A 19,069-nucleotide genomic window follows, 5' to 3' on the forward strand; every position below is an offset into this window, starting at 1 on the left:
AGACAGTACACAGAAGCTCCATCAATCCCCTTCAAGTCCTAGTTGTCCCCCATTATTGGCTTTCCCTCCCCTGCTGACCCCACATTACCCTCATCCTTGAGCTTTGGGCTCTCCAGCAGTTGGCATGGTATTAGGCTCTGGGGCTCCTTGCTCTCTCCTGCCCTGGATGTGGGTAAAAGGGTTAGTCTAAAGTCAATGACATTGCAGCTTCCTCCCCTCTCTCCGCTCCCTGGCCATGCTATCCAATGAGGCTGTAGAGAGCAGTAGGATCCTTTGCCTGGGCTAAGTGACTCACGAATAACCTCCTTTGAGCTGCAGCTGCAAGTGACAGGCGCGACAGCAGCTCGAAGGATGGCAGAGGAGTGCTTCCCGAATCAAATCCCCCAATGATTGCCCCTGTGTTTGTATCCAAGTTGGAGTGAACATACATGTCTGACATAGGTATCTTGCGTGGCTCAAAAATGTTGCATTACATTGTGATTTTTTTAAATGACAGTTTATGTGAAGTATGCATGTTTACAAGGAGGATATCACAGCATCAGTGCCTCATAGTCATTAAAATGCCATTGTACACTGCAAAAAGGCTCCCAAGTACCTTTTAAAAAAAAAAAAAAGTTTTCTTCTGCAGTCGCATGACTGCAATCACTACTGTTGCTCCTCTACAAGGTGGGGGTATGGGTGTGATAAGTGTATTAACAGTAAATCGTGGCCAGGAGCCATTGTCAGTCAGGCTCTGCAGGGCTGGGAGAGAAGCATGCCAAGGCTGACAACAGGATTACAGGCACACTTTGTGGGATGCACGGTGTACTGTAGATTCCAATGGAAGCAACAAACTGACGATGCTTCAACGGATATACGCTACAACCACAGTTAGCCTGGTCAGATCAAAATAGGAAAATCTGTAGCATGGAAGAGACTGACATAATCACCAGATATTAACTCTTCAGTCATATTTATGAATAATTTAAAAGCAGCAAAATATTAAATAGTATGTAAAGAGGAATGCAATTTGACAGTTTGTTTTTTGGGTTAACATACGCTTTAAAGTTTGGGCTTTGTAACATATGATCCAAGGTATGCTGGTGACATTTTTCACTTATGCTTTGACAGTCGACAGTTGCATAAGCGCATGCCTTAAATAAAGTGTCTGAAAGCAGGTGACAAGGGAAATGTGTTATAGGGATGGGAAGAAACTAATATTTTGCTGAATTATTTGAAAGAAGCTGTCCTATTAGATGTTCCTTTTCTCCTGCTGATTTCCACCAGCTGGTTCTAATCCATCTCCATGAGCATTTAAAGGGAAGGCTGCTTTGTTTTAAAAGAGGCCATACACTCTACAACCATCGCAAGACCTTAATCTTGCGATGGTTGTAAAGTGATTAAAAAAACGTACGATCTGCCCATCTTGGGCAGGCAGATCGTACTCTTGATCATCGCAAGCCCGCCCCCCTGAGGGGCGGGTTTCCGATGACCGCAATGCTGAACGGGCAGTGTGCGTGTGCGCACACCGGCCCGTTCGGCATTTGTCTCCCGAGCACCATTCAAACCAGCCGAAAATCGTACGATTCTCGGCTGGTTTTCTAGCGTGCTCCTTAGGCAAAAGACATGCGACCGTACAGTAGAAACGGTCGCACGTCTTCGTTCACACTGCTCGATTCTCATACGATCGCGGGATTTACAGAAGAGGAATCCAAATCAAATCAATGTTTGGTGTGACCACCCTTTTGCCTTCAACAGCATCAGTTCTTCTAGGTACACTTGCACACAGTTTTTGAAGGAACTCGGCAGGTAGGTTGTTCCAAACCTCTTGGAGAACTAACCCCAGATCTTCTGTGGATGTCGGCTGCCTCAAATCCTTCTGTCTCTTCAGTAATTCCAGACAGACTCAATGATGTTAAGATCGAGGCTCTGTGGGGGCCAAACCATAATTTTCAGCACTCCTTGTTCTTCTTTATGCTGAAGATAGTTCTTAATGACATTGGCTGTATGTTTGGAGTCGTTGTCCTGCTGCAGAATAAATTTGGGGCCAATCACACGCCAGCGTAAAGAAGAACAAGGAGTCCTGGAAGTGATGGTTTGGCCCCCACAGAGCCCTGATTGAGTCTGTCTGGGATTGCATGAAGAGACAGAAGGATTTGAGGCAGCCGAGTTCCTTCAAAAACTATGTGCAGGTGTACCTAGAAGAACTGATGCTGTTTTGAAGGCAAAGGGCGGTCACACCAAACATTGATTTGATTTGGGTTTCTCAGGCAAGGTAGGACAAGAAATGGTGGGGGGCCGACCGTCCGGCTGCACGTCCAAACAGCCGCACAGCAGTGAGGCAGAGCAGCCTGCAGGCACACTGGCAGGCAGAGCTGGGGCCTCGGCCGGGAGGACCCAGCGAGCCGCTTCCTGGTCACACAGCCCGACTCCTCTCCCAGCTACATGGTGTTCCTGTGGCGGAGGAGGAGGTGAGGATTATTATTATTATTATTATATAGGATTTATATAGCGCCAATAGTTTGCACAGCGCTTTACAATATAAGGAAGACATTACAGTCACAATACAATTTAAGACAAGATGGTAAGGAGGGCCCTGCCCTTGAGGGCTTACAATCTAAAAGGATGATTTCATCTTCTCTATGTGCCTAAGTTCTGTGACATGTTTTGTAGTCCTCTATAACTGATGGAATTATTCTGCATTTCTGTATAGAGTATTGCTGGGAGTTGTAGTCCCCTATAGCCGTTACCATTCTGCGTTTCTGTAGAGAGTAATGCTGGGAGTTGTAGTCCCTTATAGCTATTACCATTCTGCATTTCTGTAGAGAGTATTGCTGGAAGTTGTAGTCCCCTATAGCCGTTGCCATTCTGCGTTTCTGTAGAGAGTAATGCTGGGAGTTGTAGTCCCTATAGCCGTTACCTTTCTGCATTTCTGTATAAAGTATTGCTGGGAGTTGCAGTCCCCTATACAGAAATGCAGAATGGTAATGGCTATAGAGGACTTCAACTCCCAGCAATACACTGTACAAAAATACAGAATGGTGACGCCTATAGGTGGGCAGGGACAAAGCCGGGGCAAAAAAAAATCTTGCACCAGGGCCCATTGTTCCATCGGTCCGCCACTGAGTAGAACCACATGGTTGAATGGTCTCTATTGATAATTTATAGCGTTTTTCCAGTGTTGCACAGGTTTCCCAGTAATGCTAATGGTGTTCACGGAATCCCTGCTAGGATTTCCAGAATCCTTGCCAGAACTTCCAATGGCACTTGCAGAATTTCTGCCAGTAACTTTAATGGTGCTCACACAGTTCCTGCCAGGAATAAAAAATTCTGCCTGAAATGATGCTGAGTGTGTTCCCTGATCCAAGGTGTATTTAAGCACCAGCCATGGAAGTGGCTGGTGGTGGGTCTTCTTTCCTGGCTACCCTGCTTGTGCAAGAAAGCTTTGATACATTTTGAATTGCCTGTTTCGTTGCTGACCTGGATCAATTTGACTACTTTTTTGCTTGCTGCCTGTTTATGACCATCTGCCTGAACCTTCCTATTCTGCTGCCTTGCCTCTTGCCAACCTCTGCCTGGACCGACTATTCCATTGTCTCTCTCTAGTGTACTATCATCTCTGCGTTGTAGTCTCCTAGTCCCCCATACATTCCCTGGTAACCGCATACAGCAAAACCCATCTTCACCCTCAGGAGCTCTGGTAAAAATCGACTGGTGCAATCTGTGTCACCAACAGGGGAAGTAGCCATAACACTTTACAGAGAGGAATATGGGGGGTTGCTGTTACTGACCTCCTTCTGAAAGATGCTAGATATCTGGCTAACTTTGGCTTCATTACTTTGAGCCACTGATCAACACACAGCAACTAAAGTCAGAACTTCTCATCTGCATACTTCTGAATTAGTGGCTCAGAATCTAATAAATACACTGGATCAGTGTGAAAACCAGGAAACTACAGTTTTTAGTTGGTTTTCCTTAATCTGGGCCCTACAAATGGAGAAAAGTTCTCTTCGCCACAGAATTTCAGGAAGATTTGTGTTCTTTCTCCCTCTCTGCAGACTGTGCATATTTCTGAGAACCAGCCAAGCTGGGTGAGTGTTTTTTCATCCTTCCATCCACTTTTAGTTGGCTTGCACGGAGTGCGCCCCGATGCCCTTTCTCACCACCCTTGACAGGTGACACAGCTGTCCATGCTCAGCTGAGATCTTCACTGTGCTGCCTGCTTCGTACTACACAGCCACTTTTTTAGATCACATGTTAGGTATAGTTCGGAAGTGCTAGATCTGACACCTGTTTGATGCACAGCTGGGAGTGGCGTCCATATTGTAGAGTTCTTCGACTCTGCATTGGCAGATCTGAAACCATTAAGAAGCCTCTAGGGGTGCTTTGGTAGAAATCAGTGAGATATAGCAGAAAAAGAGCACTCAACCTATAGTTGAGCATCCTAGTATATTTATTTAATCTTATTTGGACTTTAATGTTTAAATATACTTGGACTGTCAGCTGTTGGTTTGATGCTCTTGGTTTGAAGATCTTAACTGTCAGGTTCTTATGTCTGCAATAGTCTACATTGATTCCATTGGAATATCCATACTCGAGTACAAATTCTCCTTTGGAATGGATGGAGATAGCGCAAATAATGGAACCCAACAGTGAAGATCTTCAAGAACAGGCTTTGCTGCACTGAGCAGGCTACACAGCAAACATCTCAGCAGAATATGAACAGGTGGGCATCACTTGTCAGGGACGTTTAAAAAGGGGTATCAAAGTAAAATAAACTAGATTAAATGTAGGTGGACTGTGTAAGCTCTGACCAGAATTGACTTGGACCTTACAGGGGTCTTCTTCTCCTTGCTTGCAGCGGCTAACCAATTGGCACAGATTCACTTCCCTGCTCTGTCCAAATCTAAAGCAAACGTTTTGGCTGAAGTTGGGCTTCAACCTGTTAACTGGAATTTTTTTCTTCCATGGTTTACATTTTATTACTTATATACACTACTAATTATTATTTTGGTTAGAGGAGTATAAAGCAGCTGCTTATCTTATCACAAGAATTCAATGTTTCCTTCATGTCACATGAAGGTTGTGTCTGGCACTGGTTACATCCTGGTGAGCACATTGTGATGAACATACATGATGTAATGCTCCAAGCCCTGGGCTCTACATATTTGAGCCTGTTCCACATGTCCTGACGGACACACCTTAATGTCAATGTGCAGAATCTGCAAAGCCTGTGGTATTGTTAATCTTCATGTTGTCAGAATGAGTCCTTATCCTGTTCCGCACTGGTACATTCTTTTCTGTCTGTGAAAGTAGAAATGATTCAATAATCGGTTCTGCCAGGACTGTGTTTCACTGCATTTTTAGCCTGATAGTCACAGGAGCTAATATTTTATTGTAGTTTGCTACAAAACTAAACTAATGCAGGAGTAATAAACTAATGCAGGATGCAAAAAAACTAAATTATTTTTTTAAATGTCTTGTTTTTGTGTCCCTTTTTAATTGTATCTTACCTCTGGCCCTCCTGTGCCTGCATTGCCTGCAGCACTGTGCTACCACAAGAATTCCCATGCTATGTAAGAATAACAGCTGACCATGCTTATAGTAGAGGCTCCTCCACAATAAAGCGATTCTAAACCCCAAAAAACAAAACCACGTTAAAGCCAAGTCTGTGCTATGACTAAAGCCCTATGAGTAAACTGAAATGCGTCAGCAGATTCTGTTAGCTTGCTCTTTTTATCTGTCAATATGAAATAAAAAATTGGAGAATTTATCTAGAGGCAGAGCCAGCTGTACCCGCCCCCTCCCCCGCCCATTCCGCCAGTCAGCGCTGGTGGTTTGGAGCGGGGAGGGGGGAATCCAGCCCCTCCCCCTGTCACGGCAGAGAGCCGTGACAGGATCGAGAGGTGAGCGAACGCCGGTATGTGTTCGCTCACCTCCCGATCTACTGAGCTGACCTGTGACAGTCTCATTGTCACAGGTCGGCTAGAACTATGAGGTGAGTGAAAAGCACTCCTCATAGTTCTCCTTTAAGAGTTGGCCAACTAAAAAAGGAACGGGTGTAATAAAGCTATTTTTGAGAGATTCTGAACTATATTTGAAATATCTTGTGTGTAAGAAAAAATAAAAAATCCTGGTTTTCCAGTCTCCATTAAGGCAAATACACAAGGAATAGTAGACAGACATCTACGCTAATGGAAAAACGCCAATTAATTAATCAATTAATTGGCAAAAAAACAAATTACCCCAAAGAATCAATTATTATTAATAATATGAGACCAAAAGAAGCTAAGAGCTGCCGAACTAAGGCAATGAGCCCTAAGGGTTAAAGAGATGTAAAGTACAAAAACACAAGGAACTCTGTAACTCTGTAAATAGAAGTCTGTCTACTTGGTGAGGTGTATGAGTGATTGCATATACTTTGTTTCCATAGGTAGAAACTGAGTGTCATGACCTGAAGCAACTGGGAGACCAGAGAGAGGAAGAACTAAAATGTGCAAATCTGAAGCTTCAGGAGAAGAATATCGAGAGAGACACGGAAATCAAGGACATGAAGGAAACTATTTTTGAGCTGGAGGATCAAGTGGAGCAGCATCGTGCTGTCAAACTCCATAACAACCAACTCATCAGTGATCTGGAAAGTAAGTACAATTAGCTGCTGTTGTATTACATGTTCATAGTGCGGCTTTAGACTTCATCTTTATGATGGTAGCTGATGGTCTTCAGTCAGGCTGTTTCTGCTAATAAGGTCAGGGGGGGGGACATTTCCGGATCTAAATGTTGTCAGTACTTCTGCTTTATTAGATACAAGTACAACATAACGTCTCACATCTCAAGCATGCTATGATGATGAGCACAGTGAGGCATTTCAGAAGTTTCTGCAGGTGGAAAAATAACTGGAGATCTGTATAATGAAAGCTAAAGATCTATTAAAGACATTTTTGCATGGGTAAAAGTAGGGATGCACTGATACCGGTATTTCGGAAGTCCTATTCAGGAAGCCAGGTGGCGTGTAATGACTCGCCACCTGGCTTCCTGATTAGTCGGGCAGCGTGTAAAGACTCGCAACCCGGCTTCCCGATTAACAAGAAAGTCTGTCCCCTCTTACCTCGTTATGTCCAGCCTGTCACCCCTGGGGCCTCTCCAGCCAGAACATGGCCTTCCTCCGGTACCCAGAAATACCGGTATCAGTGCATCCCTACTTTTATCCATGCAAAAATGTCTTTAATAGATCTTTAGCTATCATTAATAGATCTTTAGCTATCATTATACAGATCTCCAGTTATTTTTCCACCTGCAGAAACTTCTGAAATGCCTCACTGTGCTCATGAGATGACGAGGGAGCATGAAGCCAGCTTCCCGGCCAATCAGAATGTCGGGCCCTGCGTCATTACACGGGGCCCGGCTTCCTGATTGGCCAGCTTCCCGACCAGTCAGGAAGCCGGGCAGCTTGTCATTACACGCTGCCCGGCTTCCTGATTGGCCGGAAAGTCGGCTCCATGCTCTCTCATTACAAGTGACGAGAGAGCATGGAGCTTCTTCCCGGCCAATCAGTAAACCCGGGCAGCGTGTAATGACGTGCTGCCCGACTTCCTGATACAGGAAGTACTCGTGCTAGGCATCGGAGCATTTGGGCGAGTACGAGTTCTCGCCCAAATACTCGGTATCAGCGCCGATATCGATACTAGAATTGGTGCATCCCTAGATAAAAGAATAAACTCTTCTATGCATGTGCATCTTATTTATCTATTCTATCTCATGGTATTCTTGCCTAAACTATACTGGTGTAATAAATGTAAAACGGCACAAAAATATTCAGTCTTTACAAATGCCGTAACAGGGTTTAAACTGATAAAGTATAAAGTGTCAACTTTCCAGTGCTTATTTTAACTTGATACTGTTCATTGTAGTGCACATGCACTTTAAAGAGACCCCATAGTCCTGACAAATAAACCTAACCATAGCAGGTACTTCCAAGTGACTGCAGATCACTTCAGCTTTGTCTTCGAGCCCTCCCGAACCTACAGAACGACTCTATTGTGCAAATCTTAACCAGTTTAGTAAACTTATCAAGACTACTGGAACGCTCTAAGCCAGTTCATATTATTTCCCAGAACTGTGCAAGCTTAGTAGGCTGTACAGCTGAAACAAAATTATCCCTTTTTAAAAAGCTTCAATTGCAAGACAAAACCTTCTACTGAAGATCAAGCTTTCGGGCAGGAAGTTAGCAATGGACTTTTTTTCCCTTTGATGTTCAAAGTAGAGCAATAATTATATTTCCGTCTGTAGCAGAAAAGGGATGTCCAGTTCTGAGAACCAATGAGCTGGTGGACCATAGATCACAATAAACAATTTGTTTTCTCATGCTTGTTTCAGTCTCCCAAAATCGGTTCCATCAGCCCAGAAACCTGATTATCCCAGATTCCTTAACATAAATTGTGTATGCCAAAATGTGTTTAGTAAAATAAACTTCTAAAACAATCAAAGTATTAAGTGAGCAAGCTTTCAACTATAAGTGGATATGCTACACAAGCTGTACTCCATGCACTGTTTTACCATTTTTAAAAGAAGCTTCAGATGAACTGAACAGATGATTCCCCTCCCTCGCTAAAAAACTCTTGCTTTATGTAACTATGTCTTGCATAAGACAAGACCCTATTCTCACTATTTGCATCAGGAAAATCTGTAGGTATGCATCCTGATCTCTATCACATACTGCCCAAAGCTAAAATATATAAGCTTTTTTCTGAAGAAGTGGCATTGTAGCCACGAAGCGAAAAAGAAGAGCAAAACACGCTTTGTTACCCTCATATCGCTGGTGGATACCTATGGATTTGATCTAACAGATGGGATGAGATTAAAAACATAATTTACGTACAACAAGACGTTGTGATATTTAAGGGGGGCTATATGCATGGAGAATTTGTTTTTAATAATTTTGTATTTGTAGCCATTTTCATGCATCTATGATGGTAGCTGGTGCATATATTTTAAATGGAAATGTTTTACATTAGTGATATTTTAAATGAATGTGTATGACCCTATATCTTGAGTAACACAAAAGTCCACATTAGAATTGCTTCTTTTTGTGTATACATAGATGACTCTTTCTCTTGGTTCTCAGTGATTTGTCCTTAGTAAGCATGGCTTGGTGATTATCCTTAGAATCAAGTTATAACTATAACAGTATTGATTGTATGATCAGCGACAAACTAAATAGTATTTTGTCTGGCTCAGTATCCTTCTTAATAAAAGTTGTGGGATCAGAACTGAGCTTATTTTCCTTTGCCCAGCAACAGCTTCCAGCTTTCCCAGGTATACTCCATGGTCATCTGGGAGATATAATCCCTCCAGTGTGTTCTAGTCATACTGCAATGCTATTTACTTGTGGACTGCAATGCCATTTACTGGTAGACTTTAAACTACTGATTAGTAGACAAGTATCTGCCATTTTAATTTGTTTGAAGAGTTATACTTGATGGTATTATTTATTTATTATTGGTATTTATATAGCACCGACAATATACACAGTGCTTTACACATTGTTATTAGTCCCCGCACTCTAGGAGCTTACAATCTAAAGTCTGTATCTCACCTAGAAAGTGGGGGGGAGGGTATAAAAATAAAATTACTTAAACTAAACGTATACAGGGCTGATTTAAACAGGAGCCAATTAACCTTTCAGCATGTGTTTGGAGTGTGGGAGAAAACTGGAGTACCTGGAGGAAACCCACGCAAACTCCTTGCAGATAGTGTCCTAACTGGGATTTGATCCAGGGATCCCCAGTGCTGCAAGGCAGAAGTGCTAACCACTAGACCACTGTGCTCCCATGCTTTGTTTCAATGTTTTAAAAGGCCATTTAATCCAAAAGTTATATTTTAGTTATGGGTGGAGTTCTAGTTATCCTCACTGCTCCATAATAGAAGTCAAAACAGAACTTTAACAGGGAAAGTGAAACCTCTTAATAGTGGCAATGGTCCTTGTGCAGTTCAAGGAACTCAGAAACGCCACTATGAAAGATGCAAGAAGTCATTAGGCGTCCCTGTCATCCACTAAATAGTGAAGGATCAGCCTTGGGCATGCTGGCCGAAATGGCTATCACAATCCACACGATGATCAACCCCCCCTCATCAAGCCAGGGTGCTCGGTGTAAACCTTGACTCTGAGCTCTCCTTTCAGTCCCACATCCAATGACTATCCAAATCTTGCCGACTCAACCTCCAAAACATTTCTAAAATATGCCCATTTTTAACAAACGAAACCACAAAGCTTCTAATTCACTCCCTTTGTAATCTCTCGACTACTGTAACTCCCTCCTTGTTGGCCTACCACTAAACAGGCTATCCCCCCTCAGTCTATCATGAATGCTGCTGCCAAACTCATCCACCTTACCAACCGCTCAGTGTCTGCTGCCCCTCTCTGCCAATCCCTCCACTGGCTCTCAATTGCCCAACAAATAAAATTCAAAATCCTAACAACAACACACAAAGCCATCTACAAGTCCGCCCCCGCCTAAATCACTGACCTCATCTCAAAATATCACCCAAACCATCCTCTCAAGATCTCCTGATCTCTAGGTCTCTCTTCACCTCCGGAACTCCTTACCCCAATCTGTCCCCTTATCTCCCATGCTGCCCACCTGTAGGCGATCCTTAAAAACTCATCTCTTCAGGGAACCCTATCTCACCTCAACAGAACTGCTTTTTACTTCTTCCAATAACTCAATCCAGACAATTATAACCTTTTGTATCACTTGCCCCTCCTACTAGATTGTAAGCTCTCACGAGCAGGGCCCTCCTAACCCTATTGTACTAAAATTGTATTGTAACTGTACTGTCTCCCCCATTTTGTAAAGCGCTGCGCAAATTGTTGGCGCTATATAAATCCTGTATAATAATAAAAATAATAGCTATAAACAGGTAGATTTATGTATAGTGCATGTATTGTGATGTATAGTGCTTTGGATAAACATTATATTTTCATGTTACAGTTATTATACAATATTTTTACAAAGTCTTGCTATTTTATGTGATGTACCGAAGCCTCTGCGTGTTCTCTCCAGCATTGCAAGTCATTTCCTTGTTATTAGTTTGGAAATACCTCCATCCTCTGGTCAAAGCTTTAAACTGCATTTGATAGTGGTCAATATATCCAGCGTGCAACCATGCAAATTGAAACTTGTTTTTATTGTTTAGACAAAGTTGACAAACTGGAAGAACAAAAACAAGATCTGGAGAGACAACTAAAAATCCTTAGCAGGCAGATGAAGGTAATTTTCAGCAATAAGATCATGTTTTTATTATTACAGGAACCAAAATGGTACCCTTTTTGATAAGCGCATATAGCTGCATGGATTCTGTAGTCATGTTTGTTTTTATCATAAATGGGATTTACACAATCAGTATGAATGTTTTTCGTAGTGTAACCTGTATTTATAATTAAGGCAGCATTATCGTTGCATCCTCAACTTTATATCTTAAAGTGACACTAAACTCAGGAGTTGAATCTCAAAAATACTATCAAGTACCGTAACTATTAACAAAAATGTATCTTATTTGTGTATCACTTGGCTGTAGATCCTCAAATCATCTCCGAATTGGTGCTGACACTGTCCTTCCTTCTGGAGGGTGACTACTTTTGTTCCCCATGGTCCCTGTGTGTGTTGTAAAGTATCCATCAATCGAAGCTCACTCCCATTATGGACTACATTCTCAATACAAATTAGTGAACTAAACGTGAGATTGTAGTCCATCACGGGAGGCAGCTTGGAGCGGTGGCTACTTTACAACACACACAGGGACCATGGAGCAGGAAGAAGCCACCCTCCAGAAGGAAGGACAGTGTTGGCACCAATTCAGAGATGATTTGAGGATCTACAGCCGAGTGATACACAAATAAGATAAATTTTTGTTAATACTTGAATGCATTTTCAGATTCAACACCTGAGTTTAGTGTCACTTTAAAAAGGGGAGGGCTGTGTGGTTGCCATAGCAAGGTCCTATATGGTGGATGCTGATAGGACTAAATAGATACATAAAGCAACCAATCTTTCTAGGAGTGTTTGTCTTGCTGAACAAGATATTAAACTAAGGGTGCAGCATGGGCATCTGGGCAGGAGGATAAGTAAGCAACATTGATGAGAAGGCTTTAAAGAGACTGCATGTAATTCTCAATCTTTTTTGGCAATGGAATACGAGGAGTGCATTTCTCCTGTGACATGATTTCCAAACTTGGGTTTGCCTTTGTTGTTAGGACAGGACCATAATATCTGATAAAGTGAGGATGCATATATAACCGTAAGATCTGGACAACCTCTAACTATTTGTTCTTACAGGAGGAAGCTGAAGAATGGAAGCGATTTCAAGCCGATTTACAGACAGCAGTGGTGGTTGCCAACGACATTAAATGTGAAACTCAGCAGGAGCTGCGTGCTGTGAAACGGAGGCTGCAAGAGGAGGAAGAGAGGAGCGCCCGGCTTCATCAAGAGCTGGAAGACATGGAGGGCAGCAGGTCAGACTGACATGCTTACTATTGTCTTTCTGTGTTCTGATATTTATGGCACTGCAACAGTGTTTACTATGCAGGCCACAGTAACTGATTCTAATATATTGCTTAGTCACTGGTAAATCAAGTAAGATCCCAATAATCTCTGGTACACATCAATGGGGTAAAAACAAATTAATTTACTAGAGAAAAGTTGTTGTTTTTGTTCAAAGAAAAATCGATTTCCTATGTTCTTTAGCTCCACCTAGGCCATAATGCAGTATTTTACTGAGATTACATTCGACCTTTGAAAGAATAAAACAAATAACATTTGTTTTTCCCTTTTTATTCACGCAGAACAAATGTACATGCAATTTCGCAGGACAAATGACTGCATATTTTTCATAAATACACCCATAAGAGTACCTTCTAAGACTGACAGGGGCATAGTCTCAAAGGAAACCGGTCATGATAGAAACCCATAGTATTATATTGCTGATTGTGTGCAGATGGGGCTATGAGAACATAACTTCAAAGGAAATCTTTAGTGGGTTTTTTAAAAATATTATTCAAATAAAAATAGTTTTGTTTTTTTTAAGTAGTTTTTTTGTAGTCAAGTGAATATGAAATATTGCGCTTGCCACCAGCAGCAGGTAGATGGCGCTCTCACGGCTGCTGTCTGTCAAGCTGATCTCTTCTAGCAGACCTGTATGGGTTTTCATTTGGATAGAACAATTAAGTGAGCAGCCAATGCTGGGCTTTATTATAAGGATGCCCAACATGCTCAGCAAAAAAAGTAGTGTCATGGTAAATTTACAAAACAAAACTTGTAAAGGGAGGAAAAATACAAAATAAAAGTGCAATTGTCCAAAAGCTTAGTTGACCATAAATCGTTCTGGCTTTCCTCTAATCAAATAGAATAAAAAACTCTTAGCTCAACTGAATACAATCTGTGAGCTGAAAGTGCAATAACCTTTTCGTTTAGACTGTATTTTAGGATATTTGTTATCTGAGCTCTTGAAGATTTTTATGTAATCATTCTCATTCTGGCATACGGTATTCGATAATGATAATTATGCACAGCATTTTTGAGGCAGATTGTGATCAATACAAATAGACAATGTTTCTATATAGCTGAAGTAGTTCTGCATAGTTACAAGTAACAGCAACTACAAATAACTACAGTGTATCTGGCCTGTGTATGTGCTTCTGCTTCTCCTTATTTGTTTTGTTTGCGCTTTGTGTTTTATGGGTAAAGTGTAATTTTAACACTTTCTTATATATCATTTATGTATGATAACCCTGTTTTTGCTTTTCTTTTGGGTATTTTGTGTTTTAATATAATGCTGTGATTGTCAAATGTCCTTTTTGTCCATAAGAGTGTCCTCAGCTATAATTAATTTGTAGTAAATTCAGCCTAAAACTGAAAAAAATAAACTTCTAGAAGCTAACACAATTTTCCTAAACATGCCATTAAGCTGAAAAGAAATATAAATATAAAGCTCAATAGGGATCTCTACACATCTCTAAAAGTGGCTAATGCATCATTTTAGAATAACCATTGTCAGTCCTACAATGTCACTTTACTTTGGAATGTAGATGGTGATCTGTGGTGCCTATTTATTAGGGCAGTTAAAGGGGTAACAATGTGCAAAAGGCAGTAGGAAATAACTGTAATATTCTAGTTATTACAGTTAGATCAGGAAAAGGTGATTTCTGATTAGTTGATATAGGTTACTGCCAAGGTCAAATGTAAAGCACCAGGTTTTTGGTGCAAAAATCTAAAATGGGTCCTCTTATATGTTGTACACAAGTTCTTGAGGCTCCTACTCAGCAGTTTCATATGTTCAGAAAAGCCTATTGTTGGCTCAGGAAGCAGATAATGTAGGAGACAGAGGCTGTGAAGGAGGGAATAAGCTGTTTCATTCTGTATAGGCTGTATTGTAAACCCAGTGCTGGTATGCATGCATGGGTGGGTAGTAGTTATACATGGGCAATGTGACTCCAGGGGTCACTGCTTTTAAATATTGCTCTTTGTATAAATGACATAGTTGGTGATTTATAGCTGCTGATTACAGGCACAAGGTAATTTTATATAGAAGGAATTCAATGACGTAGCATGTTACTGCGACTAACCAGATTAATTGATTACTCATTTGCAATTCTACCCGTCACATTTATGAATCATTATGTTTATCCTTTATGTACGGTTGGCAAAATGTGAGGTCTTGCTCTATTTAAACACATGCCATTGACTCGCCTACAAGCTTGATCTGTATGCAAATAGTAGCCTTAAGGTGCTAATCAGACTTGGAAAGAATTCATTAGTAAGCAAAATGTTTTTTTAAGTTGGAAGAACACTCCTCAGTTGACATTTCATAAGTATGCCAAAGAAGTAGTCCGTGAACCACACCTCTGTCTGGTATTGCCTTAGCACAGATTGTGTGGATGTTTTCATTCAGATGGCCATCCCATTGTACTTTGCTCTGCTTCTGAGGAATCTTCTGCAGAGGTCAGAAGGGGAACACTTCTGGGAGTGTGGATCTCCTGGGTCTAGTGAAGCTCTCTCTGACCGTGAGAGTTCTCGGACCGTAGTAAACCCCAATTGAATGACATTTTATTAAAGAGTTGCCTATCATAAACAATTGTCATTGTTTTATTAACATATGGTTTTACCTTCATTATCCTTTGTATCAGCACTGCAGTCTCTCTACAGTCACTGCAGCATGTAATTTCTCAGGGTGCATTCCTGATGGTAACAGTCTGTGCAATGTGCAAGGGGGCCTGTTTGAGATATAGAATTGTTTAATTATACAGACATGGGAACAATGAGCATACATACAGTTAGCCTATACATTCCTCTACTCAGAGTTACCCTTCCACATAGTCCCAATAATGTTTGATGCATTTGCACAATATTTTTACCCAGACCTCGACTCCAGTTCGGCAAAAGTCTTCAGAGCACTCTTTGCTCCACTTTAACTGTTTTAACTTTCTGCAGGTCCTCAGATCTCGTACCAATATAATCCTTCATTCGGCCAAAGAGTTAGAAGTCTTGGCTGTAGGGTGGATGCGGAACTACTGACATTTTGGCTATCACCTGACTGGTGACATAAGATGTGTATGGGCGTCCATTCTTATGATGCAGCTGTATGACATGGATGTCTTTCTGTGATCTTCCTAATGGCTTCCTTCTGCTTTTGAAGTGTATTACTATAGGTTTCCCTTTTTGACTGTTGTGCCTTTATCCTGAAAGGCCTTAAAAATGATGTCTTGGTCATCCCAGAACATGGGTATCATCTGGCAGATTTGTGCCAATCTGGCAGATATGAATTTATTTGAAAGAGGAGAGCTTGAATTGTGCCACCCAGCAGTTTCTCCTTTTTTAAACTCCCTCCGGTCCCCTCTCCGGTGTCAGAATGCAGAAGTGATGTATATTACATCACGTCCGCATTCTAGTGTCACTCTCCAGCTTCAGACGCTGGAGAGAAGCTGATGAAGCAGATCTCTGCTTCATCAGCTTCTTCAGGGGGGTCTTAGGGGACATTAGGGGTCTTGGAGACCCCTGATGTCTCCATAAAGAGGATCTGTCACTTCTTTTGCTATCACATAAGGGGGTTTCTTAGCCCCCTATCTGATAGCAATAAAGTTAAGTGAAAAAAAAAATAGTTTCCCCCAAAAAATTTAAAGTTGCACATAAAAAAGAATAAAAAAAAACAATTTTTAAGTTCCCACTCATACATACACGCATGCAAACATGCGTCACGCATACACGCATGCAAACATACTACCAAAAGAAAGCTCTATGTGTCCCCAAAAAATGGTATAAAATTAATTTCAGTACAGAGTTGCATGACGGAATAAACGTCAGTCAAAGTACCGCAGCGCTGAATACTGAAAAATGGCCCGGGGGTCTAAACACCTGGTCAGCAAGTGGTTAAAGTCTTTTACTGCTCTTTGTTTTAACCTCTCATGCATGATTCACTTAGTAAAATTTGAAAAACAGAAGCACACAATGATTGGATTATACCATATGTATGACATGTATCGGGCATTTATGTCATATGCAGTAGATATGAAAGAGGCATTACTTTTTTGATACCCCCTCGTATATCAGCAGGGCCACTTGTCAACCGATCGGGCTCTGCCAATGGAAACTACAATGCAGGAGCACAATTAGGACACACAGACAAAGCATTGTGACCCTAAAACAGGAACTGCCTTAACAAGGACCTTCATTGCAGGATCACCAAATATTATTTTAAAGAAAGTGGCAGAAACTATAAAAAATGACTTTTGGAATGTCAATAAAGTGTTACATTTTCTAAGCAATTTTAGATATTGGGTTCTAAATACTTTTACAGTTATCTTCGATTACCCTTCCGTAAGTGCTTATGGGTCACATAGAGGTGCATTTTTTTTTTTTTTGGGTCGATTTTGTACAAGGCTTTACAAAACTGAGCAGCCTGTAAACTATAAAGGGCAATAACTCAAGTCTTTATGCCAAGGTCATTGGTCTGCGAGACATTAGTGCTAGGAGACAGACCGGCAGGCTTCCCGGGGATTGGATTTAAGGGAAGTGTCCTAAGTACTGTAATTGAAGTTGTATATACATAAACATGGCACTGTGTATTTCTCTCAGCAGGCACTGGGGCTTCTGCCATATGTGAGTGGGGATAGGTCTGTGTTATACTGTATGTCTCTCTTTATATATACGGAGTTTTATCCCTGTCTCCTCATCAGTATTAATAACATGGACTCCAAGCCAGCAATATTGTTCAAATATTCCACTCTGTTTTTTTTTATTATTGTTTCAGCTTTTAAGAAAGCAAATTTCTAATCCTCTAATGGCACGAGAAAGCATTGATATAAACTTAGTTTTAAGCATAAATAAAATGTTGTCTGTTGTGCAAATAGCTGAAAACCCACAAATTATAGTAGTGTTTTTTTAGGTATAATATTTAGCTGTTTAGCTATTGTGCAGCCTTACAAGGAGGAAAAAGCTTCAAACACATATGCTATTCAGCACTTTTATTGTCTTGAAAGAGTTTCTTAAAGTCCAGTTGACGCTTCATTATTTATTACTGTAATGCAGTCAGGTTGTGTATACAGTAATAAATATGGTTTTAGTTTTTTTACTTTGTGCTGCAGTGCAGGTTAAAATATATTCTGCTAGCAGCATGCTAGAGAGTAAGACTGCTGCTCAACACAGAGCTGGGCTCAGGTCTCTTATCAGTCTGACCCGCCCACCTGGCCAGTGCACCAATCGGCAATCAGCTGAGCAGATCTGTTGAATGGAGCACTGGGCAGCGGGCTTGTGAAAGCACTGGCCTTTTTGTATTTGCAGCATTTGGTTAGATCTGTTCAAGAAGTGCAAAAAAAATGTTGATCCTGCCAGAAATCCATTAAGCTTCTTAATTCCAGTAGACAGCCGATAAATGACGGGATAGTGCATTGGCCATCCTAGGACAGAAAGTCTGTTACTGGCAGGATCAACGATAAAGGAAAAAAGCCTAAAAAAATAAAACTGATGCAGCCACCACATTTAAAAGATGTCAATCAGCAATACGTTACATTTTTTTTTCTTCTGGCGTTGATACCCTATACCGTGGGTAGCTGCTGTAGAGCTAGAGGTCCCATGAGGCATTGGAAGACTTTGACACAGGCATGAATCCCAGAGGTACACATATGATTGCATTTGTAGTTTCACTACAGCTGGAAGGCCGGAGTTTGCCTACCCTTGTCCTATACTAATAAACATGCAGTGTCCAGTGCATATAGGTTTCTTTAATAGTGTAATCAATGTATAACATTGTCTAGATCTTGCGTACATCATAGCTTCATAGCAAATAAAAGTATCCATAAGATTACACTATAATATAATTTGAATTTTAAATAAAAATAGCTTATTTGTTGGTAATTTGCCAGGAAGGCTTAACCACCTATTGGCTTTTGAAATGTCTCCTGCACCCTGCCAGTAGATTTATTTTCTGGGCTACCAGATCCACTATCTGCCCATAAGTGGTCATGTTGAATGCTGAGTGTCTCTGTGCCTGATTTTGTGAATGCGTTGTTAAGGAGAGTCTGCTAAAAGGCGACCCTACTGACCTCTCTCCTAAGGCAAGAATGTTTATGGCTACAGATGAGGGTTAACCAGTGTCTCAAAGGGAGTTCTCTCTGTCAGGGTTCCAGATGCAACTCACTAGCCACTATGCGATTAAAAAAAAAAAAAAAAAAAAATCAGTTCCGGGGGACTTTTACCCATTAAGACATAAAAAAAAAAGGAGACACATTTTGGAAGCTGACATATGCAGCCTCTGAGTCACTAGCTGGACAGCCCTGTCTTTGAGATCTTTGTTAAGAGACCAGTGGATCAGAACCCAGTACTGAATTCCTCTGTCGGCACATAGCCTTCCTGTATAGGACTTGCATCTCTGGCTGGCCTTGAGTCTGATGTGCTCCTTCTGCTGTTAAGGGGGAAAAAGATGCTTACCGCTCAGGACCTTCTAAGAACTGGCAGAATAAATTCTGATGCAAGCAACAAAACTAAGAGGTAAGATACCTTCTAGATGGCTTAGCAGCTAATGATCATGAACAGAATGCACT

The 19,069-nt window shown here is 41.3% G+C and overlaps 1 protein-coding gene across 5 annotated transcripts in view; it reads left to right on the plus strand.

The window, feature by feature from the left end:
* SPECC1 (sperm antigen with calponin homology and coiled-coil domains 1) overlaps positions 1-19,069 on the plus strand; it is a 277,393-nt gene that overhangs the window by 158,595 nt on the left and 99,729 nt on the right. For 4 of the 5 annotated variants that reach the window (XM_018561037.1, XM_018561041.1, XM_018561036.1 and 1 more), the window contains 3 exons: positions 6,413-6,620; positions 11,176-11,249; positions 12,315-12,490. In XM_018561037.1, the coding sequence (XP_018416539.1) occupies positions 6,413-6,620; positions 11,176-11,249; positions 12,315-12,490 (458 nt within the window). Of the gene's footprint in view, positions 1-6,412; positions 6,621-11,175; positions 11,250-12,314; positions 12,491-18,938; positions 19,017-19,069 lie in introns of all 5 variants that reach the window. The other variant, XM_018561040.1, reaches the window with a different exon arrangement.

The sequence above is a fragment of the Nanorana parkeri genome, unplaced genomic scaffold (assembly GCF_000935625.1).
Source record: "Nanorana parkeri isolate BGI_ZX_2015 unplaced genomic scaffold, ASM93562v1 scaffold494, whole genome shotgun sequence".
NCBI classification, from domain to species: Eukaryota; Metazoa; Chordata; class Amphibia; order Anura; family Dicroglossidae; genus Nanorana; species Nanorana parkeri.